This window comes from Siphateles boraxobius, unplaced genomic scaffold (assembly GCF_051911475.1).
Source record: "Siphateles boraxobius isolate OS27281-9 unplaced genomic scaffold, OSU_SipBor_1 31, whole genome shotgun sequence".
NCBI lineage: Eukaryota > Metazoa > Chordata > Actinopteri > Cypriniformes > Leuciscidae > Siphateles > Siphateles boraxobius.
Window position 1 is genome coordinate 4,771,719 of NW_027508931.1, and position 18,894 is coordinate 4,790,612.

The window sequence follows — 18,894 nt, forward strand, 5'->3', positions numbered from 1 at the left end:
TGACCGCATTTTTTCCGGCTTGCATAACATATCGCGTGACTTACTAGGTTAGTAACGTGAGGGAAAGAACAGCACGAGAAGGCGGTGTTGATGATGGTAGGAGGAGATTGTGCGCCGTCGTCTTCCGCGTTTCCCGGGATTTCAACCACTGTCCTGATTACATCGTGTCCTCTCCTTGCACGTTTTTACGCTCAGCCCACCCTCCCAATTCAGTTAGTTGAAAAGAAAAATAATTCAATATACAGGCCTCGCCGTACATCCACCACCCCCACCCCCCCTGCGCCGTCCCCTCTCCCCCCTTTGCAAATAACAACCTCCGCCTTCGGTTCTCCACATGCAGCATCGGAGTCCTGGGCCGCGGCGTACCGGCTCCAGCCATGTCGGCAAGGGATACAGCGGCTGGCGGCGGTGACGGAGCGACGGGGGAAAAGACAGGTAATACCGCCTGAAACAATACGAGTTAGTCCACCCTAGATGGGTCCGCATGAAGCGGAGAGAGTTGGTGTAATTGCGCTGTGTGCCGGCCGGCCGGGCGGAGGAGAGGGGAGATCTCGGTGTTTCCCGTTGATTGGTTTGCACACTCGCGTTCGCAGCGAAACTAGGTCAGTAGTTCAGTAGAGCGAACTCTACCAAACACAAGCAGGGCTGCGTAGAAACTGCTCTCAGAGGCACATTTGGATATTTAACGCAGCGTTTAATCATATATTCTTGTTTTAATGTGACTGACAAGCACGTATTTTAAATGTAGCATTTATAGATATTTTGTGAGGCCATATGGCTGCCGTCGCATTCAGTCAGTTCAGTTGTGGCTAACGTTAATTCTTTAAACGCCTTAATATATTTATTTACATGCTACTGGCGACTTTTTCTTTTATGTTTTGGGGAGCCTTTTTTCTTTTATATGGCCAACTATTTTTTTATATGCTATATTTTCCTAAACCTAGTCCGAGGATCGAATCTTATCCGGAAAATCGACAATTTACTGTTTAGCTACATTTGCGAATAGGGGTTGGACATCTTAAATAATGTAGCTGTTCTATTTGCCATTCTGATACATTTATAATTATTCCTGTTCCCTAACAAATTTAGCTATTCTTTTATAGTATACTTTTGAGGAAGAATGTTTGTAGAAATAAGTAAATCTTTTGCACTCAGCACTCTATTGTTCAACACATAAGATACAAAGTAATCAGAAATTAAATTTAAAATTCTGACTATTAAAAGAGACATAAATGCGTTTTGGCCGTAAATGCAAACAGTGGTAAACTTTTTGAGAAAATTTGATGACATACAATTAACTGATTCCTTCATTTATTTTTACAAAATACAATTGATTTCCACAAACCCCATGTGTATCTCTAAACGTTGTCATAACCAATCAGAAAGTACAACATTTTTTGGTTTATTTTATTCTCAACCATAGTAGCTTATAGAAATATACATATATATTCATCATCACTTGCAATGGTGTTTCATTGACATGAGCCCAAAGGAATGACAAACAACGTTATTCTTCTCACTGTTTTGATAGTGAAATGAGTTTTAAAGATCACAAAAACACAGTCTAGCACAGATGCCTTTCCCCTAGTTAATTCAGTGAACTCTTTAATGAGTGAAACTGCATGTTGTTATGACGTAAATGTGAATCATTAGCATTGTGAGGTCATAGTGCTGCCTGATGTATGATTTCTTGTAACGTGACGGTTGTGTAATATGTAGGTCAAACACTGCACGTGCAGGCTTGGGCTGTGATGCCCTCCTCTTCTTCAGATGTTGCTTTCTCTTTTCAGCCTAACTCAATCAGTGAGCTTTTGCATAACTAGCCTATAAACAATCCAAAACAAAGCTGTTTAATGTAATGGGACAATTTTGCTAATAATTCCTGCTAAACATGTAATTTAAATCTGCTGCCAGTTTGGTTTGTCTGGTCTCGTGACAGACACCCCTCCCTTCCCCAACACTGAGAAACGTGACTGGAATTTAGGGTCTTATCCGGAAACTGTGTCTCTTAGGTAAGTGGCCTTTTGAGTTCTAGATTCCAGTCGTTTCACTAATAGGCGTTTTTTCAGGTCAGTTATTTACTTTCTGGACCATCCTGATATATTATAACTTAGCAGACAAATAAATGCACGCACTTGCCCTGGCAAATTATCTGTGGGAATTATTCATACAAGGAACAAGACAGCATAACATAGATACTTTCATCTCTTAATGATTTAATGTGGGGTATACCTCAATGACAATACATTTTCATAAACGTGCAAAAACAATGCAATGCATTAGAAATATGCACATAGAATGAGCTGAATTCTTCAGAGTCCTACATTTATAACATTCTTTATATATTTAATATATTCTTTATTATATTTAATATAATATCATGTATAGTTTCAGTAAAAAAAGTGAAATGTTGAAACAAAGTTACACAATATGCATTCTGTATACGAGATTAACAGTATACCGTTTACATGCACAAGATGATGCATGATGAACTCCATAATTAATAAAAAATTACAGTATATGTATAATATATATATTAGTGCTGTCAAATCGATTAATCGCATCTGACAAGTGTGTGTGTGTGTGTGTGTGTGTGTGTGTGTGTGTGTGTGTGTGTGTGTGTGTGTGTGTGTGTGTGTGTGTGTGTGTGTGTGTGCGCGTGCGTGATTGGAAAATATTTTTTTAATTTGTGAAAAAAATTAAATATAGTGTAATTATATTGGCATATATATATATATATATATATATATATATATATATATATATATATATATGATAGAGAAAGATAGAGAGATGTATATATATATATATATATACATCTCTGTCTCATATATAGTATGAGGTATATATGCCAAACACATACTTATACTGTAATTTTTTATTAAATATTGACCTTGCTGTTCATCATGCATGGTATATTGATCCCCTGAATAACTAATGCATATTGTGTAACTTTGTTTTAACTTCAACTTTGTATGAACAGTCATTAATCTTTTAAATTGTGTAGGCTAGATACCTACATTTCTTGACCTGAATACATAAAATGTTTTAATAGAAGTTCACAGTCTTTTTGTACTCATAAAAGTAGGTCAGAAGAACAGGAGTGTATTACGGTGCTTTTGCACTGTTCAATCAACACTTTGACCACTGCATGTCTAGCTGTAGATGTAGATGTCTGATGGAGATGAAATGTGTTGCTACAACTGATTCTGAACTACAGGGCAGACTTTACATCTCAGAGGGTCTTATTGCATGAAAGTCAAGTAGAAAAAGTATGTGTTGTATTAGTCATTAAATGAATTTGTTTATTTACAATATATTATCTATTCTGTAATAAGGAACTGTATTTTAGTACAATTAAAATGAGCCGAGCATTTAAGATTGTAGTATAAGTGGGTCATTCCTGTGTTGCATACAAGTGTTGCATACACGTCTTTGTCATTGTCCTTGAAGTGGTTCTCCGATTTGAATGGTGAGGCTATCATGAGTATGCGTTTGATTAAACTGAATGGAGGAGTCCTTTTCATGTCTCGTTCTCAAGGACATCTTTACAACATTGTTTTTAAATACTGGAGATCATAGTCAGGAGTGATTGTTTGGCTGTCAATCTTTCAGATTATCCCATCACAACTATTTGTGTCAGTTTTATGGCTTGCACTATATTTCCTCTCCTGTCAAAGAGATGGTTTCCGGTTGCCTACTTGTCTAGACATCAGAACATCATGTGATTGTTGATTATGCTATTTAGGTGTTACGCATTTTAACTGATTGTCGTGCCTAATTTCACGTTCTTGGTTATTCATGTTTGTATGGTGATTATTTATGTTACAGGAGTAACAACATCAAGCAAGTTTATCCAGTTTATAACAAACCCAGATCAAAATGATTACTTGTCAAAATCTTCTTTCTTTCATCTGTGACTAGGTGTGTTATAATAAAATATAATCAAAGTTTCTTAACTAAAACATACCATACAAAGTGTAATTGGCAGATAAAATGATTAGAAGAAATAATAATTAATACATTAAAATTTAAAAGTCTATGCCAATGCCACAATTTTTCTTACACATTAAGAGGTAAACACGAAAAAGCTTGAGACTGAAACTCATGTGATCCATTAGAAATATGTAAGGTTTGTAAAAAGAATGATACTTTTATAGCTACATAATACTTTTATTGTTACATTTTTGAGTTAGTTTAATTCGTAAATGCTTTTTAAAATAGTGCTCTTATAGCTTATGTATGTGGTGGTTATAGCCCTGGATTAATTGCCCAATTATCAAATTGGTTAAGTGTTCTAAATTGCCAGCTGTGGAGGCAAGGCACTTTTGTAATTTGTTAGAAAAATTACGTCCAGTCTAAACTTGAATACCTTTTTTAAACTAATTTGTCACATTTATGGATTCTCACATTTTATATAGGCTAAATTTCTAGAGTAAAAATGGCGTGTTTTGAAATTGGGGAAAGTTGAAGTCATTTTCACTACATTAATATGAAAAAGTCTGGAAATAAACACCAGTGCCTTCTGAGTTTTGCTTTCATCATACAGAAAATCTGCTGTTTATTGCCAAGATGCTTCAAATGGCTTGGTTTGTGGTTTTAAACAACCTAGACATTAATCGACATTTTGGCTTTAGCGACAGGAATGCACCAGTTTTATTCAACCATGGGAAGAATTAACATGGATTTTCATCTGAATCATCCATCATTTGCCGTTAAATTTTTAATAAGGCAATTTCACACTTTTTCAGTAACCATAGCTTTTCTTTTTAAGATTAAACCTCACACAACAAATAATTGCAAGATGTCTGTTTATTTAATCAATATTTCTTGTCTATTTATTTATTTAGTTGTATTTGGCAAGGAGCCGTTTAATAAGTGGAGTAATCTACATTCAGCCATGCATTGACGGAAAATAAATCCATTCAGGTTGACGGCAGACCCCTCTGCCACAGTGACTTTTTATCTCTCAATTCTGACTTTTTTTCTCTCACAATTGAGTCTGTTGGACTTAGAAGCTTAACGCAACAGGTGAAGCAGGTGGGAAAACAGATTGCACCGTTGAAAGCCTGTTCATGAATAAGTCGCTCTGCTCACAAGGAGTTTGTGAATGGATTTTGGTGGTCAGTGGCAATAACAGATGGCAAATACAGCTTCATTATGTCCCTTGGTGGCAGGAAGTGCTGCAGAGTTTGATAGAAAAAAGTCACACTGCAGTTATTTATAAATACTATGATCACTTTATGTGAGTGAGTTTTTTCCCGAGTTATACGGTCAGAATTGCGAGATAGAAATCCAATTCTGATGTTAAAATAATTTGTTTTTTTGCTCAGAACTGCAAATTAGTATCTCACAATTCTAACTTTATAACTCGCAATTCCGACTTTACAGTATATCACACAACTCTGAGAAAAAAATTCAGAATTGCGAGTTTATATCACGTAATTACGAGAAGAAAAATAACAGTGCATTGGCAGAAACAAGGTTCTATACCCTCATGTCAGGGTTCTGATCACCCTGTGATAATTTATTTTTGGGATTACTTAAGTTTTTGTGTCACAATTGATATATTGTTTGAAAATGAAAAGCTGATTTGGCAGCGTAAGTTATTGTGAAACCCATCTTAAAGATGAGAGAACTGATAACACGATGTAATAATGACCTGTCTAAGCTCAGGCCGCGATTCATTCTTCACTCGCAAAACCTCAAAGATGCCAGCCAGCTAGCTAGTCACATTTCTTGCGCAATGGTTGAAGTAAATTGAGTTTGGACATGTTTCTCATGCAGCTCTATGGTCACAGCGTAAAGTATAGCCTAATGAATAATTAGCTCACCTTATGACATGATCATTTTTCTTTGTGATGACAAGTGGTGTTCACAGTGACCGTTTTTTCAAGTAATTTAGTTGGACTATCTAGTACTGACTTGACTACTGAGGCACTTTTGCAATTTGTGGGTGTGTATTGCTTTTAATGCTTTTAAAGAGTATAATTACACTTACAATGCATTTGTTTTGAGAAAGAAGCTGGTAAGGTTATTAATATGTTGAGTAATGTTTTTGTTTTGAGGTTGAATACTTACTACTTTGGAATATGATTGTTCCATTCATACGCATATGCATGCATGTGTGTATGCGTTTGAATGGTCCTTGAAAATCTTCACATCAAGTGTGAATAGTGAGTCAGTGAAATGGCCTTTCTCTTTTGCAAATGACATCACACAGTTGTCATGAGCGCTAGCATCTAAATGCAGGTCAGTGGAGTCCAGATAATATCATGAGCCAGTGAAAGACGGAGCTCTTCGTTGTTGGGTGCGACCTTCCTATCATAAAACCAAATAATCCCACCGCAGATCTTCAGTCCAGCACACAGGATTAAAAATCAGATTGTTGACGATCTGTTAACGTCTATTTGGGTCACAAGGCTTGCAGAGAACTGTCAAATATAGGAGCCAGGGACACAGGCTGTGTTCGGCCTGGCCCATGCCATTGTCGCCCGGACCTGATGGCACAGTGGAAACACACACACAGTACGCACGTGTACACATGCCCGAGGACAAGTGTGTCTGTTGGTTTTAGAGGCTTAAAGGAACAGGTGAAGCAGGCGGGAAAAACAGATTGCACAGTGAAAGCCTGTTCATGAATATGTTGCTCTACTCGCAGGGAGCTTGTGAATGGATTTTGGTGGTCAATGACAAGAACAGATGGCAAATACAGCTTCATTATGTCCCTTGGTGGCAGGAAGTGCTGCAGTTTGAATTTTTTTGTATTATTCTTTTTTTTAAAGTCACACTGCAGTTATTTGAACAAATACTATGACAGCGATATGAACTGATATGAACCACCCTCATGTGAAGTGAGTTTTTTCTCATTGTAGGTTTACTTCATCATGGACTTGGCTAGTTGTTGTTATTTCAATAATATAATTTTTTTTCCATTAAAGTTATTATTATTATTGATTGTCATAATAATAATTATAATAATTACAATTTATTATCATTATTGAATTTTATAATATAGTAGAAACATTTCTGTTTACATTTCTTTACTTTCAGTTTGGTAGAAAATGTTTGTTTGTGGTTTATGTTCGTCATCCCCTCTTCTTCGGTTCCCCAGTTGTTATTTGAGTTGTATAGTTATGATGTGGCAAAAATGTTCAGAATTGCATAAATAAAAAAGTAAAGGGAAGCCGGTGCACTTTGCATTCACAATGCATTTCAACTCCGCAAAATCATGTCGTGAACCAAGCCACCTGCTAGAGTTTGTGTGGAGTACTTACCCTTTAACTTTGAATATATTTGTTTAAATTGCACTCTTCTGCATTTTAATAATCACACTAGGCCACTAAGCCATGGATTTTTTTTTTCTTTTGATAAATAGAATACCAAAACTAAAATGGTATTTATTTACGTTAAGAGATTTTTTTTCCCATCAGAAACTTTTCCTTCATTTGAAAGATTAACTAAATTCTGCTGAGTGAAAAAAAAATCTTCTTTTTTTTTTTTTTTTTCTAAATCTGTTTGAACTCAATGGCTGTATGGTGTTTGACTGGTGTTTTGTCCTCAGACTGGATATTTTGTAAATAAACCTAGGTACACTGCCATAAAGGCTTCTGGTTTTGAAGCCTTGTTTGTACAGGAAGCCAAAGACCATATATTAAATGATGTTTCATTGTCTAAATGGGCTGATAGATGAGCACAAAGGAAAGAGTGATGCAAGATCTTGCGGTGAAGTAGGTTGTCTGTATTGTGCTTGTGGTCGGCCTGCCTCAATACAGCAAGTAGTTCTCTCTGAACGAACGTCCTCTGTCTCTAAGAACCAGGTGTAAACTGGGTTTCTGGGTTTTAAGATTACACTCTAAACATTTTTTTTTTCTTGTGACTGCATTCACATGATAAACAAAATCCTGTTTATTATTTAGGTCACCACACAGACAAAAAGTATCATTCTGAATTCACATAAAAATCCTTTGACTATTTGTTTGCCGATTACAGATGGTCTGATTCTTTAGATGTCTGTTATGAAATCTATTCCACGGTGCCCTGGTTCCAATGTTTAGCACGTAGTTGAACATTGCAGTGCTGCCTACTTCAAAATGTATTGGAACGTTTCTTTTTGTCACTTTACTAAAATAAATCCCTCCCACTAATGGCAGGAGATGCATTGGAGGAACCCCAGGGCCTCTCCGTCTCTCTGTCTGGTTTGATGACCCCCACCACAGTCATCGGCATGGCCTCAGGCATGGAGCTGCCCAGGAAACGGAAAGGCAGCATGGACATCCCGTAAGTACAGTTTTAAATATTTTTTATTTGTCTCTAGTAGTGGCTGGTGGTTTGACAAATATATGACGGTAACTGTGCATATCACAATATTGTTATTTTTGCATTAAAATCAAATTAAAGATGAAATGTTTTGAATATTAACTATGTAAATAAAAGTATGGTATTGCCCTTTTTAAATAATAAAACATTAAGTTAAATAATTGCTCCAATGATTTAAATTTTATTTACACAATTTTTCAGAAGTTATTTTATTTTGAAAGAAATGAATACTTTTATCCAGCAAGGAGCACAGATTTTTTAAAAGTTGATCAAATGTGACATTTATCATTTCTATTCCAAATAAATGCTGTTGTTTTGAACTTTCTATTCATCAAAGGTTCCTGAAAAAGAAAAATCATGGTTTTCACAAAAGAATTAAGCAGTTCAACAGTTTTCAGCTGTAATAATATAATCAGCATATTAGAATGATTTCTGAAGGATCATGTGACCATGAAGACTAATAATGGCGCTGAGCACTTATATTTGTCATCACAGGAATAAATAACATTTTAATTATTTATCTAAAGAGTTATTTGAATTTATTATAGTATTTCACAATATTAATGTTTAACTGTATTTTTGATAAAAAAATTAATGCAGCTTTGATGAGCATAGGATGAGCATAAGAGAATTTCTTTGAATGGTAGTGTAATTTATTCCTAAACATTTTTTTATTATTTAACTCTATCTCCTTTTGTATAGTTTTATTTGTTTATTAGGAAGTTGATAGACACAAAGCAAAAGTAATGTTTGTTCATAAGTAAATAAATATGGCAGCAGTGCAAAAACATCTTCATATTGTATAACTTTATAACATGAATACAAATAGGTAGGTCTGTCTCTTAATTCTGATTGGTCACTTTTACATGCTTGCATATCTGTTTAATTCTATTAATTTGGCAAATTGAGAAGTAGTACTAAAGCTGTAAACAGCTGACCTTTTGGGTTTTGTCTAACAACATATTAACTTACCTCTGTCTCTTTGATTTGTGCATTATTCTGTATTTTTATTTTTTCTAAAAATAAAAAAACAGTGCTTCCCACATAAATGACTATATATGCCGTACCCCCAAGCCTCTAGTGTCTAGAAAGAGTATATATGTGGGTGTGAGATATTGGGCTTTTTTATCTGATTTGTATGACTAATATCCTCTTGTTTGGCCTGTTATCCCCCGTCTCGCTTTTCTGAATGAGTCGAGATGTGTTGGGAAGGGAAGTGCGTGGTCTGTGTATAATGTCCTCTCAGAATCACGGCATTATGCGGCATTATGATTATGAGTCACTTTACTCATATCACCACTTTGTTTCCAGAGAAAAAAAATCTGCATCAAATCTAGACAAGGATATGGAGGATGATCAGGAAAGGTATTATGCCCATTATCGATACTAAGTATGACTCATCTTGTTTCACAATTTTATTCTTTATTTTTAACATCTGTATGCCTTTTATTATTTTGTTTTTATAGATCAGAAGGAGACGACCAGCACTTTAAAATTAAGTGCATCAGGTACTTATTGTCTCTAAATATTAATGGGGATTGTTTATTTGTTTGTACTTTTTAATTTATTTACTCTCCTTTACCCCCTTTATTTTTCTCCCGTTATTTATTTATTTGTTCCCCCTTTTTATTTGCAATCTCAACTCCCACTGATGGACTCAAAGACTAAAGTAATTTGCTGTTAATGACGTTATATTTCAGCAACGTTGAGTACCATGGTACTTACGACATACTGTCATCTTTTAGGGAACCTCACAGTCAGATCGAGAAACGACGGCGAGATAAGATGAATAACTTGATTGACGAGTTGGCAGCGATGATTCCCACCTGTAACCCCATGTCCCGCAAGCTTGACAAACTCACTGTGTTAAGAATGGCTGTCCAGCACCTCAAATCACTCAAAGGTACCTAGACGACTGTCTTTACAATTAGCTTTTTGTGTAGACTAGCATGCACAAAGATTAATATTGAGCTTGAAAATGTATTTTTCCGCATGAATGCGTAATTAAAGCATAACAAACATTGTCATACAGTGATGAATGTTATTGTGGTGTAATGGAGTGCATGTTTTTCAGGAGCGACCAACTGCTTTGCAGAAGCCAATTACAAACCTGCATTCCTCCCAGATGATGAGCTCAAGCACCTTGTCCTAAGGGTAAATTCTACAATTTATAAAGCTATGTCTTGCATAATAAGACATGCATAATAATTTGCATAATATTTTGCTATGCATAATAATTTGCTGTAATATTTATTCTCCTGTATTGATGATGTGGGTGGAGGTCCTCCAAAAATAGCTTTTGGACATTTTGACTTTTTGCAATTGCGAAATGACAACATTAAACCTAAACGCTCTCTCCCTCTCTCTTGTCCAGGCTGCGGATGGATTTCTCTTTGTGGTTGGCTGTGATCGTGGAAAAATTGTCTTCGTCTCAGAATCCGTTTCAAAAATCCTGAACTACAGTCGGGTAGGAGAATTTGAATCTAAAGAAACCAACTATTTGCCAACTATTTTCAATGTAAAGTAGCTAAAGGCTGCTCAAAACCGTCTGCACAGTTTACATTGGTTTTCTCTCAGTGCTCACTTACTGGAATTTTTATATAATATATGGCCACCAAATGTCCAATACAGATGTTCTCATTTTCATATTTTCTGTCAGACAATGGAACGAGTATGATAGCGGTCCAAAAATTTGCTAGTTTTGTTACCAGTCGCTATTTTGAAGAACAAAAAAGTTGCTACAGGGATCTGAAAATTCGCTAATCTAGTGACAAAGTCGCTAAATTGGAATTGAATCATGTGCTCGTATGTCTTTAAAAATAATTTCAATCCTTTAAGCGTAAGATTTTTGTTTAAAGGGTTTTATGAGGTCACAAGTAACATTAATCAGTCTAGTATGTCCAAACATTTTACTGGTAGTATAATATTTCAATTATTTTGAGGACCGTTTAAAAACAAAAATGCATTAGTTTACCTGATGATAGTTAAACTGATATTGTGAACTGTTAGCAGAATATATTAGTCAGATCATGGCTCATTTGAATATTTTTCTCCCCAGACTGAGTTAATTGGACAGAGCCTGTTTGATTATGTTCATCCAAAGGACATTGGAAAAGTGAAGGAACAGCTGTCTGCCTCTGAACTCTACCCACGGGAGCGCCTCATAGATGCCAAAAGTAAGCATATTTAGGCCGTATAAATGTTGTTATCTGTGTCAAGTTTGTGCATGCTTCCTAAATGCTTTTCTTAAGTGCTTAAACAGTTTTATGTCTTTCCGTTGCACGCTGTGTTCAACCAGCTTAATAAACAAAGTAAATACTACCATTTAAAAGTTGTTTTGGAAAGAAGTCTCTTATGCTCACCAAGGTTGATTTTTTTTTATCAAAAATGCAGTAAAACCATAATATTGTGAAATATCATTGCAATTTAAAATAGTTGTTTTCATTTTAATGTTTTAAAATGTAATTGTTCCTGTGATGGCAAAGCTAAATTTTCAGCATTATCACTCCAGTCTTCAGTGTCACATGATGCTTCAAAAATCATTCTGATATGCTGATTTGTTTCTCAAGAAACATTTATTATTATCAGTGTTGAAAACAATCACTGCTTAATATTTTTAAGGAAACTGATACATTTATTTCATGATTATTTGATGAATGGAAAGTTCAACAGAACATTTATTTGAAATAGAAGTCTTTTACAACTTTATAAATGTCTTTACTGTCACTTTTGATAAATTAAATGCATCCTTGCTGAATAAAAATCATATAGAAACCCAAACTTTTAAATGGTAGTCATATGTATGTTAGTTTATTATTCGTTGATAGTTCATTATTACCTTACCACATGTTTCAAACCTGGATCCTGGTAAAAAAAAAAAAAAGCACATTTAAAAGTAGTCCATATGACTCATGCGCTGCATTTGAAGCCCTTCGAAGCCATAAAATTGATTTTAGTAAAGAAAATAGGATTGCTTTTTTTTTAAGGATTTGGAACAACATGAGGGTGAGTAAATGAAAACAGATCATGCATTTTTGGGGGAAGCATTCCTTTAACCAATCCAACTCTCTCGTGTGTGCGCGCATGCACAGCGGGGTTGCAGGTGCAGGCTGATCTTCCTGTCGGAGCGGCTCGGCTTTGCTCTGGAGCCCGGCGCTCATTCTTCTGCCGAATGAAGTACAACAAAGTTAGCATTAAAGAGGAGAAGGACTTTCAGGCTGGTGCCTCAAAAAAGAAAGGTCAGTAGAATTACGATTTTACAGTCAAGTTGTTAAAGGTAGTTTTCTAATTCCAAAGATGACATTAAGTGAATCAGAAGAGCCTTGTGTTCATGAAGCTAATCGACTGTGTGGAAACACATTACTGAAGTCTTTTGTGATTGCTTTGTAAAAGAAGTAGAAAATAAAATAAAGTTTTAATTTCCTTGACTTCAGACCGCATATGAGCGGAAAACATCTTCATGTCTCTGTTCTTGCTGAGAACCAGTTATCCAAGTGGTCATTTTGTGACGTGTTGATGACGTGGCCTGCATATTACTCCATTACACACGTCATCTTTTCTTCTTTCTTCTCGCCACATGCAGTAGTGTGAGCACAGCTTGTGGGATTTTATTCCGACAGCTGTATCCCTACAAACTTGGATAGTTGGATAGTGACTTCACTTTGGAAAGTGTTGTGCTGTGATGTCTGGACTTGGATAGCATTGATGTTTCTGTTCTTGGTGAGCACAGTCTTTTCCAAACTGGCCCGAGCAGTTAGTTGACTAGTCATTCAGACAACCCCGAAAGCTATGCATTGATTATTTTTATGCATTAAACATGCATTATCAACTATTTTTTCAAAAATACAGTTTGTTCAACATGTTAAGCGAAAGCTTATATTTAAGCTTTATGTGTCACTTTTGGCACAAAATATTAAAAAAAATTGTCAGATGTTTTTCACCACACGTTTTTAGATTAAATAGAGCAAATCGAAAAGGGAAGGAAATCTGCACCTTGTGTCCATCTTAAACAACATATGGTGGAACATTTGGCTCACAGATCACCTGTAAATTGATTGGTGTTGATTGGCTGCCCCATCAGAGTCCCAGCGGTACTGCACCGTGCACTGCACGGGATACATGCGTGTCTGGCCCACACGCCAGCTGGGCACAGAGGGGGAGGCCGAGGTGGACAAAGAGAGCTCCCACTTCAGCTGCCTGGTAGCAGTGGGCCGTGTGCACCCCCACACTCTCCCACAGGCCAACGGAGAGATCAAGGTCAAGCCCACCGAATTTGTCACCCGCTACGCCATGGATGGAAAATTCACCTTCGTGGATCAACGGTTAGTTTAACCTTTGTTTTAGGACGAACTAAATGTTTTTTTTTTGTTTTTTTTTCTTATAATCATAGTCATTTACACAAAAATAGCCCCACAGTATGTAATTACCTTCATTTATTCAGTAGTAAGTTGACTTTACGTGGACACGACATTCTCACTAGAGGGCGGCATGTGTTTTCTTTTCAAAACTTGTATTAGTTTGGCACTTGTTAAAGGGAGACAACTATTTAGTTGTAACGTTGGGGAGTAACTACAATGTAAAAAATGTTTTTTTGAAGTTGTAAAAAAAGGATTATTGGAGTATGATTTACAAGAAAATAGTCTTTCTACTACAAAATTTCATGCTTAATTCAATGTTACTTGCCGTTTGTTTGTAATTATTTGTGAAATTTACTAGTAGAGAAAATTTTAGTAAATCATAAACCATTTTTCCTAATAGTATTCGTACTTAACAGTATTTTTCAGTAATCTATGTAAATTATTTAAAATATAATAAAAATATATAATACAAATACTTTTATATAATAATCTGCTCAAGTTTGAAAATCGTTCAATGGTAATTGAATCTGAACTGTATAATTTCTGGTGTACCAAATATAATGAATGCTTTGAAACCGTCTTTTATTTACGTTTTTTTTTTTTTAATACTCTCATCATCTGCAATTGGTCGGGAATGCAAATAGTACCCAAACTCACTGCGCTGCTGTCATGTCAGAATAGCCGAGATTCTCAAAATATAAGGTTTGATAGTGCCACAGTGTTTACACTTTCTCTGGGAAATCAACCTGTCAATGGTTTACTTACAGTTGCCTCTGCATGTTGTGATAGGAGAAAGTATTTAACATTGAAAAAAATTACACACATCTCCTTTACGTTTTATGTACAGTGAAGAAATGTGATTTAAGAAACTGCTGACCATTTGTATTATGCACACAGAGCAACCATTATTCTGGGTTACTTACCCCAGGAGCTGCTAGGCACATCCTGCTATGAATATTTCCACCTGGACGACCTGCCTCATTTGGCGGATAGACACAGAAAGGGTACAGTGCATCAAGATTCTTACTATTAGGAACATTGGAGCTGTAAACAGAGTTTCCTGAATTGTCCAAGAAACTGGGCAGATTGCCTAGAACAGAGAAGGACACAAGTAGCCAAATCCTCATCATCCATCATTAATCATTATTCTTACTTCTAAAGAACATTAGAACAGCTTTCATGGCAGATACGCGAGGCCAGTGCCTCCGAGAGATCATCGTAGATTTATATTGGATTGCATGCATGTGCAAGTACATGTTGCATATAATACCTTTTCTGAGTTTTAGGTGATAAACTGTCATTGTTTTACTTACACTTGTGTAAATCCAATCCTGTATATGTTGACGGTATTAAACACTCGTCCAAATAATGAAAGCGAATGAGGGCCTGTCAAGCTCCTCAAAATATAAAATATGAGTTATATTGACTGCTTTTATGGTGCTTTTTGCTCATTTTGGAGCTTTGACAGCCTGAATCCCCATTTACTTTCATTATGTGCAAATAATTGATCCGTACATTCAACATTATTTTTCAGTTCTATCGGAAATAAAAACTCATATGGAATTGGAATTTTGTCAGTAAATGACATAAAATTTTATTTTTGGGTGCACTGTCCCTTTAATATGTCATTTTGGCTGCTTCCTTTTTACAGTGCTGAGGAGTAAAGAGAAGATTGATACAAATTGCTATAAGTTCAAAACGAAATATGGCTCTTTCGTTACCTTACAAAGTCAGTGGTTTAGTTTTATAAATCCCTGGACCAAAGAAGTAGAATACATAGTGTCAACCAACACACTTATATCGTAAGTACCTTTTTTTTTCCAGCCCATTTTTGCTATTACTCAGTATCAATGTCATGATTCAACCTGTCAAAGCCAAATTCTGAGATCGATGAGATAACAGATTATTATCAACTCTTTTTCCACCTGACTCAGCGGTAAAAGTAATCCAGGTGGATCAGGGGATAAAGCCGAACAGCCTAGCAATTCCAAGGCCTCGGAGGGTGAGTATTAAGATCTACCAATGTTGTAAATATGGTTAGTTTCTACGCGTGTACCTATAATTTACATATTGGATTGCAAGATCATACACAAGGGAAAAGAGACAAATAGAAATACAAATGGGTTAAACACATTATTCAATGTGGCAGCTGTATGAATGGAAGTCTAGCCTTCCAGTTAAACCTTTTGTTTTTGCTTTTTTGTTAGGTTATTTTGTGTTTGCTTTATTTTTTTGTTTGTTTTTTAACTGTACTTGTATATGCCCTTTGCCTGCATAAAAAAAGCTGCTCAGAGGACATTACCAAGTCAGCATCCCCCCCCCCCCCCCCCCCCCGTGTTTAGCAAGCCTCTGTTATCATTAAATTTAAACATATATGACTCTGGTCCGATAGTAATTTTTGTGTTTTGTTTTTGTAGAGGATGCCAAGAAGTCTCAACAATTTCCAATCATCCCAGGGATCTCCAATGCATCAGGCATGATTTACGCTGGATGCATAGGGACCCAAATAGCTAATGAGATAATGGACTATAATAGGTAAACCAATTATGTAGCTTCCTTTTTATTATTATTATTATTATTATTATTATTATTATATGTGATTTACAGTGAAATATTACAAGCTATGAAAATTGCAAATGGATTTCATGTAAACTAGTCATCCAACAAATGACTTAAATAGTAAGGTCAACTAGTTTAAGTTTTTTTCCTTCTGTATGTAATTTAAAAAAAAATCAGATATGACTTTTGATATTTTAGCAGCAGTGTTTTGGCGTACTGTACTAATCTGACTGCCTGCCAACAACAGAGAGTTTTGAAAACATGCAGTTCTGCACATCCCTTAAGAAAATATCTTTGAATTCTGATGTCATGCTGTTTTCTTAAGGATGAACTCTTCACCATCCAGCGGCAATACAAGTCCGTTCAGTGTACTGCAGGACAAGTCTCCACTGGCCCTTGCGCAGGCCAGCAGCAACGTGAGTCTGCAGGAACAACTGTCTGTGTATTTAGAAAGGAGTTTACTGGTTTTGTGCTTTATTGGATTCTAACACAACTGTACTCCTCATGCTGTAAGGTGCCAAATGGGGAAGCAACAGACTTGGAGATGCCTGGCAAATCAAGCTCAGAGGATGAAGCGCGGGGTGGGCCCTTTACAGCGGGTGAAAATCTCATGGGTAGATAAAACAGCACTATATTGCATTTAGTCATGTGATACTAAAGATACTATAGCTTGTCAAAAACGTGTCTGGATTTTTCCTGGATGGGGGAGAATTGTTATGTAAAAAGAAAATTAAGCCTGTTTTTAAAACAGCTTTTTTCACATTATGTAGTTTAGTTTAGTTTATTGTCATTCATATTGATGAATCTCAAAATACAGTAATATGAATTACATTTATGCATTTGCCAGATGCTTTTATCCAAAGCAACTTATATTCATCATGGTAGACATTGTATCAGTTTATGCTTTCTCTAGGAAATGAACTCATGACCTTGGCCAGGCAAGCTATGAGAATCATGCTTATTAATATTATTTGGGATTAAAAATATATATTTGATGATTCGTTAGTAAAATTTTGATACATATTTTTGTCATGGCAGATGAATGATAAGTGGGCCAAATTTTTAATCTATGCTGTTGACTAAAGACAAATTCATTAAAAACTAAAATTATTAATCATTAAAACTAAAATTACTGTTGTTCTCATTAAATGTAGATTTTTGTCCCTTTTTTTTTAGAAATAAGAGTGGAAATCTTTTTTAAATTATGTTGCGCTAAAGATACTGTGCAATACTTTGCTTTAACCAAATATAATTTGGCACTCAGTTTTTTTCCATCTCTTCATATGTGTCTGTCCTCCAGAGGGAAGCTCTCAGTTGGATCTTGAGGGGGTTCCTGGCTTGGCCGCTCTAAGCACTGATGAGGCAGCCATGGCAGTCATTATGAGCTTACTGGAGACCGATGCCAACCTGGGTGAAGCCGGGGACTTTGACGAGTTGCACTGGTCTCTGTAAACACACACCTCTAAAAAAAAATGTTCAAGACCCGTCTTATCTGGAGCTTTTTAAAATTTACCATCCATTAATTTTCAATAGGCAGCCAGCCTTCGACAATTCTTTGACTTTTATGTTTTTAATTTATTAGTGTTTCTAAATGCGTATGGACAAGCTGCGTGGCAGGGTATCTGATGGCTGTCCTTGGTGAAGGAGAACCGAAAGGGATGGGCCTCTCGGAGTACCTTAAGCTGAGTACCTTAAGCAACAGGACCAGGTTTTATGTGGTCTGGTGTGCATTTCTTCATCTCAGCTCTGAGGTCACTCTTACCCCTTGGCATGGATCAGAAAGGAGAGACGTTATTGGCCTGTTTTGCCATGTTGAGGAACACATGCCTCAGCCAAGCCATAAGGCAAGAACTAAAATGGTCCACTGTGATCCAGTGGCGTAAGGATTTCAAGATTGTGTCCTTAGTCAATCAACACTTGAACTGTACATGGATGCTTTGAGACAAAGCTGAACTGATTATTTTTTTTATATATACGTGTGTGTGTGTGTGTGTGTGTGTGTGTGTGTATATATATGTATATATATATATATATATATATATATATATATATATATATATATATATATATAAAACGTCATAGGATTCCTTTGGCAAAGGAAGCCTGGTAGTTATTTTTCCTTTATAGAGCAGAAATTGTCTTGAATTCAATGTTTCATGATGAACAATAGTGGAACAATGGGGAGGGGTATTGGTGAGCGCTTGTGGTCATTTGTAAAACAGAACTACTTGAAAATACTGTGTGGAAAAATTGGAAATGTGAGGATCACCATTAGGCCTGACATTTGTTTGTTTTTTTCCTCTCTAGTCTACAAATCTGTGTGTGAATGTGTGCTTTTCTGTCAGAGCTTAGTCTGACCTGCCAGGGCTACGCTACTCAAGAAATAGGGCCGTCACTACAATTCACAGGGCCTGGGACAACTTTTTTCTGATGGGCCCAGTGAGAAACCTGTATCATAGATATAGAGGATCTGGGAAAATGTTCCCAGTTTTCTCCCCTTCAGGTGTGTAATTAGATCATCTGTTCTGAAGGAATGCCTGGATGGAGATCAGCAACCGGTAAAATGGTGATTGGAAATTGGACAAAGTTGTCCGCAAATAAGGGCAGGGTCTCTCAGGGAACAATTCATGGAAACCCCGTCTCAAAATCCTTTGTCGGA

The 18,894-nt window shown here is 36.1% G+C and overlaps 1 protein-coding gene across 2 annotated transcripts; it reads left to right on the forward strand.

The window, feature by feature from the left end:
- The first annotated feature begins 77 nt into the window (after nucleotides 1-77).
- On the forward strand, nucleotides 78-17,830 carry bmal2 (basic helix-loop-helix ARNT like 2). 2 transcript variants are annotated; one of them, XM_077193466.1, is made up of 17 exons: nucleotides 78-435; nucleotides 8,154-8,280; nucleotides 9,631-9,684; nucleotides 9,786-9,827; nucleotides 10,065-10,222; nucleotides 10,394-10,473; nucleotides 10,694-10,786; nucleotides 11,378-11,495; nucleotides 12,411-12,557; nucleotides 13,400-13,640; nucleotides 14,574-14,680; nucleotides 15,328-15,478; nucleotides 15,611-15,678; nucleotides 16,094-16,211; nucleotides 16,561-16,651; nucleotides 16,750-16,849; nucleotides 17,536-17,830. In XM_077193466.1, exons 1-17 carry the CDS (start codon nucleotides 378-380, stop codon nucleotides 17,685-17,687), a joined length of 1,905 nt encoding a protein of 634 aa, XP_077049581.1. In that variant the 5' UTR covers nucleotides 78-377; the 3' UTR covers nucleotides 17,688-17,830. The 2 variants fall into 2 exon arrangements, with proteins under 2 accessions (XP_077049581.1, XP_077049582.1); XM_077193467.1 differs by having other exon boundaries at nucleotides 110-435; nucleotides 15,620-15,678.
- Nucleotides 17,831-18,894: the final 1,064 nt, after the last annotated feature.

Coding starts and splice junctions, on each gene's coding strand:
- bmal2 (XM_077193466.1), top strand. CDS start 378: ATGTCGGCAAGGGATACAGCGGCTGGCGGCGGTGACGGAGCGACGGGG. Junction 10,223..10,393: donor GCACCTCAAATCACTCAAAG/GTACCTAGACGA, acceptor CATGTTTTTCAG/GAGCGACCAACTGCTTTGCA. Junction 15,479..15,610: donor TCAACCAACACACTTATATC/GTAAGTACCTTT, acceptor CACCTGACTCAG/CGGTAAAAGTAATCCAGGTG.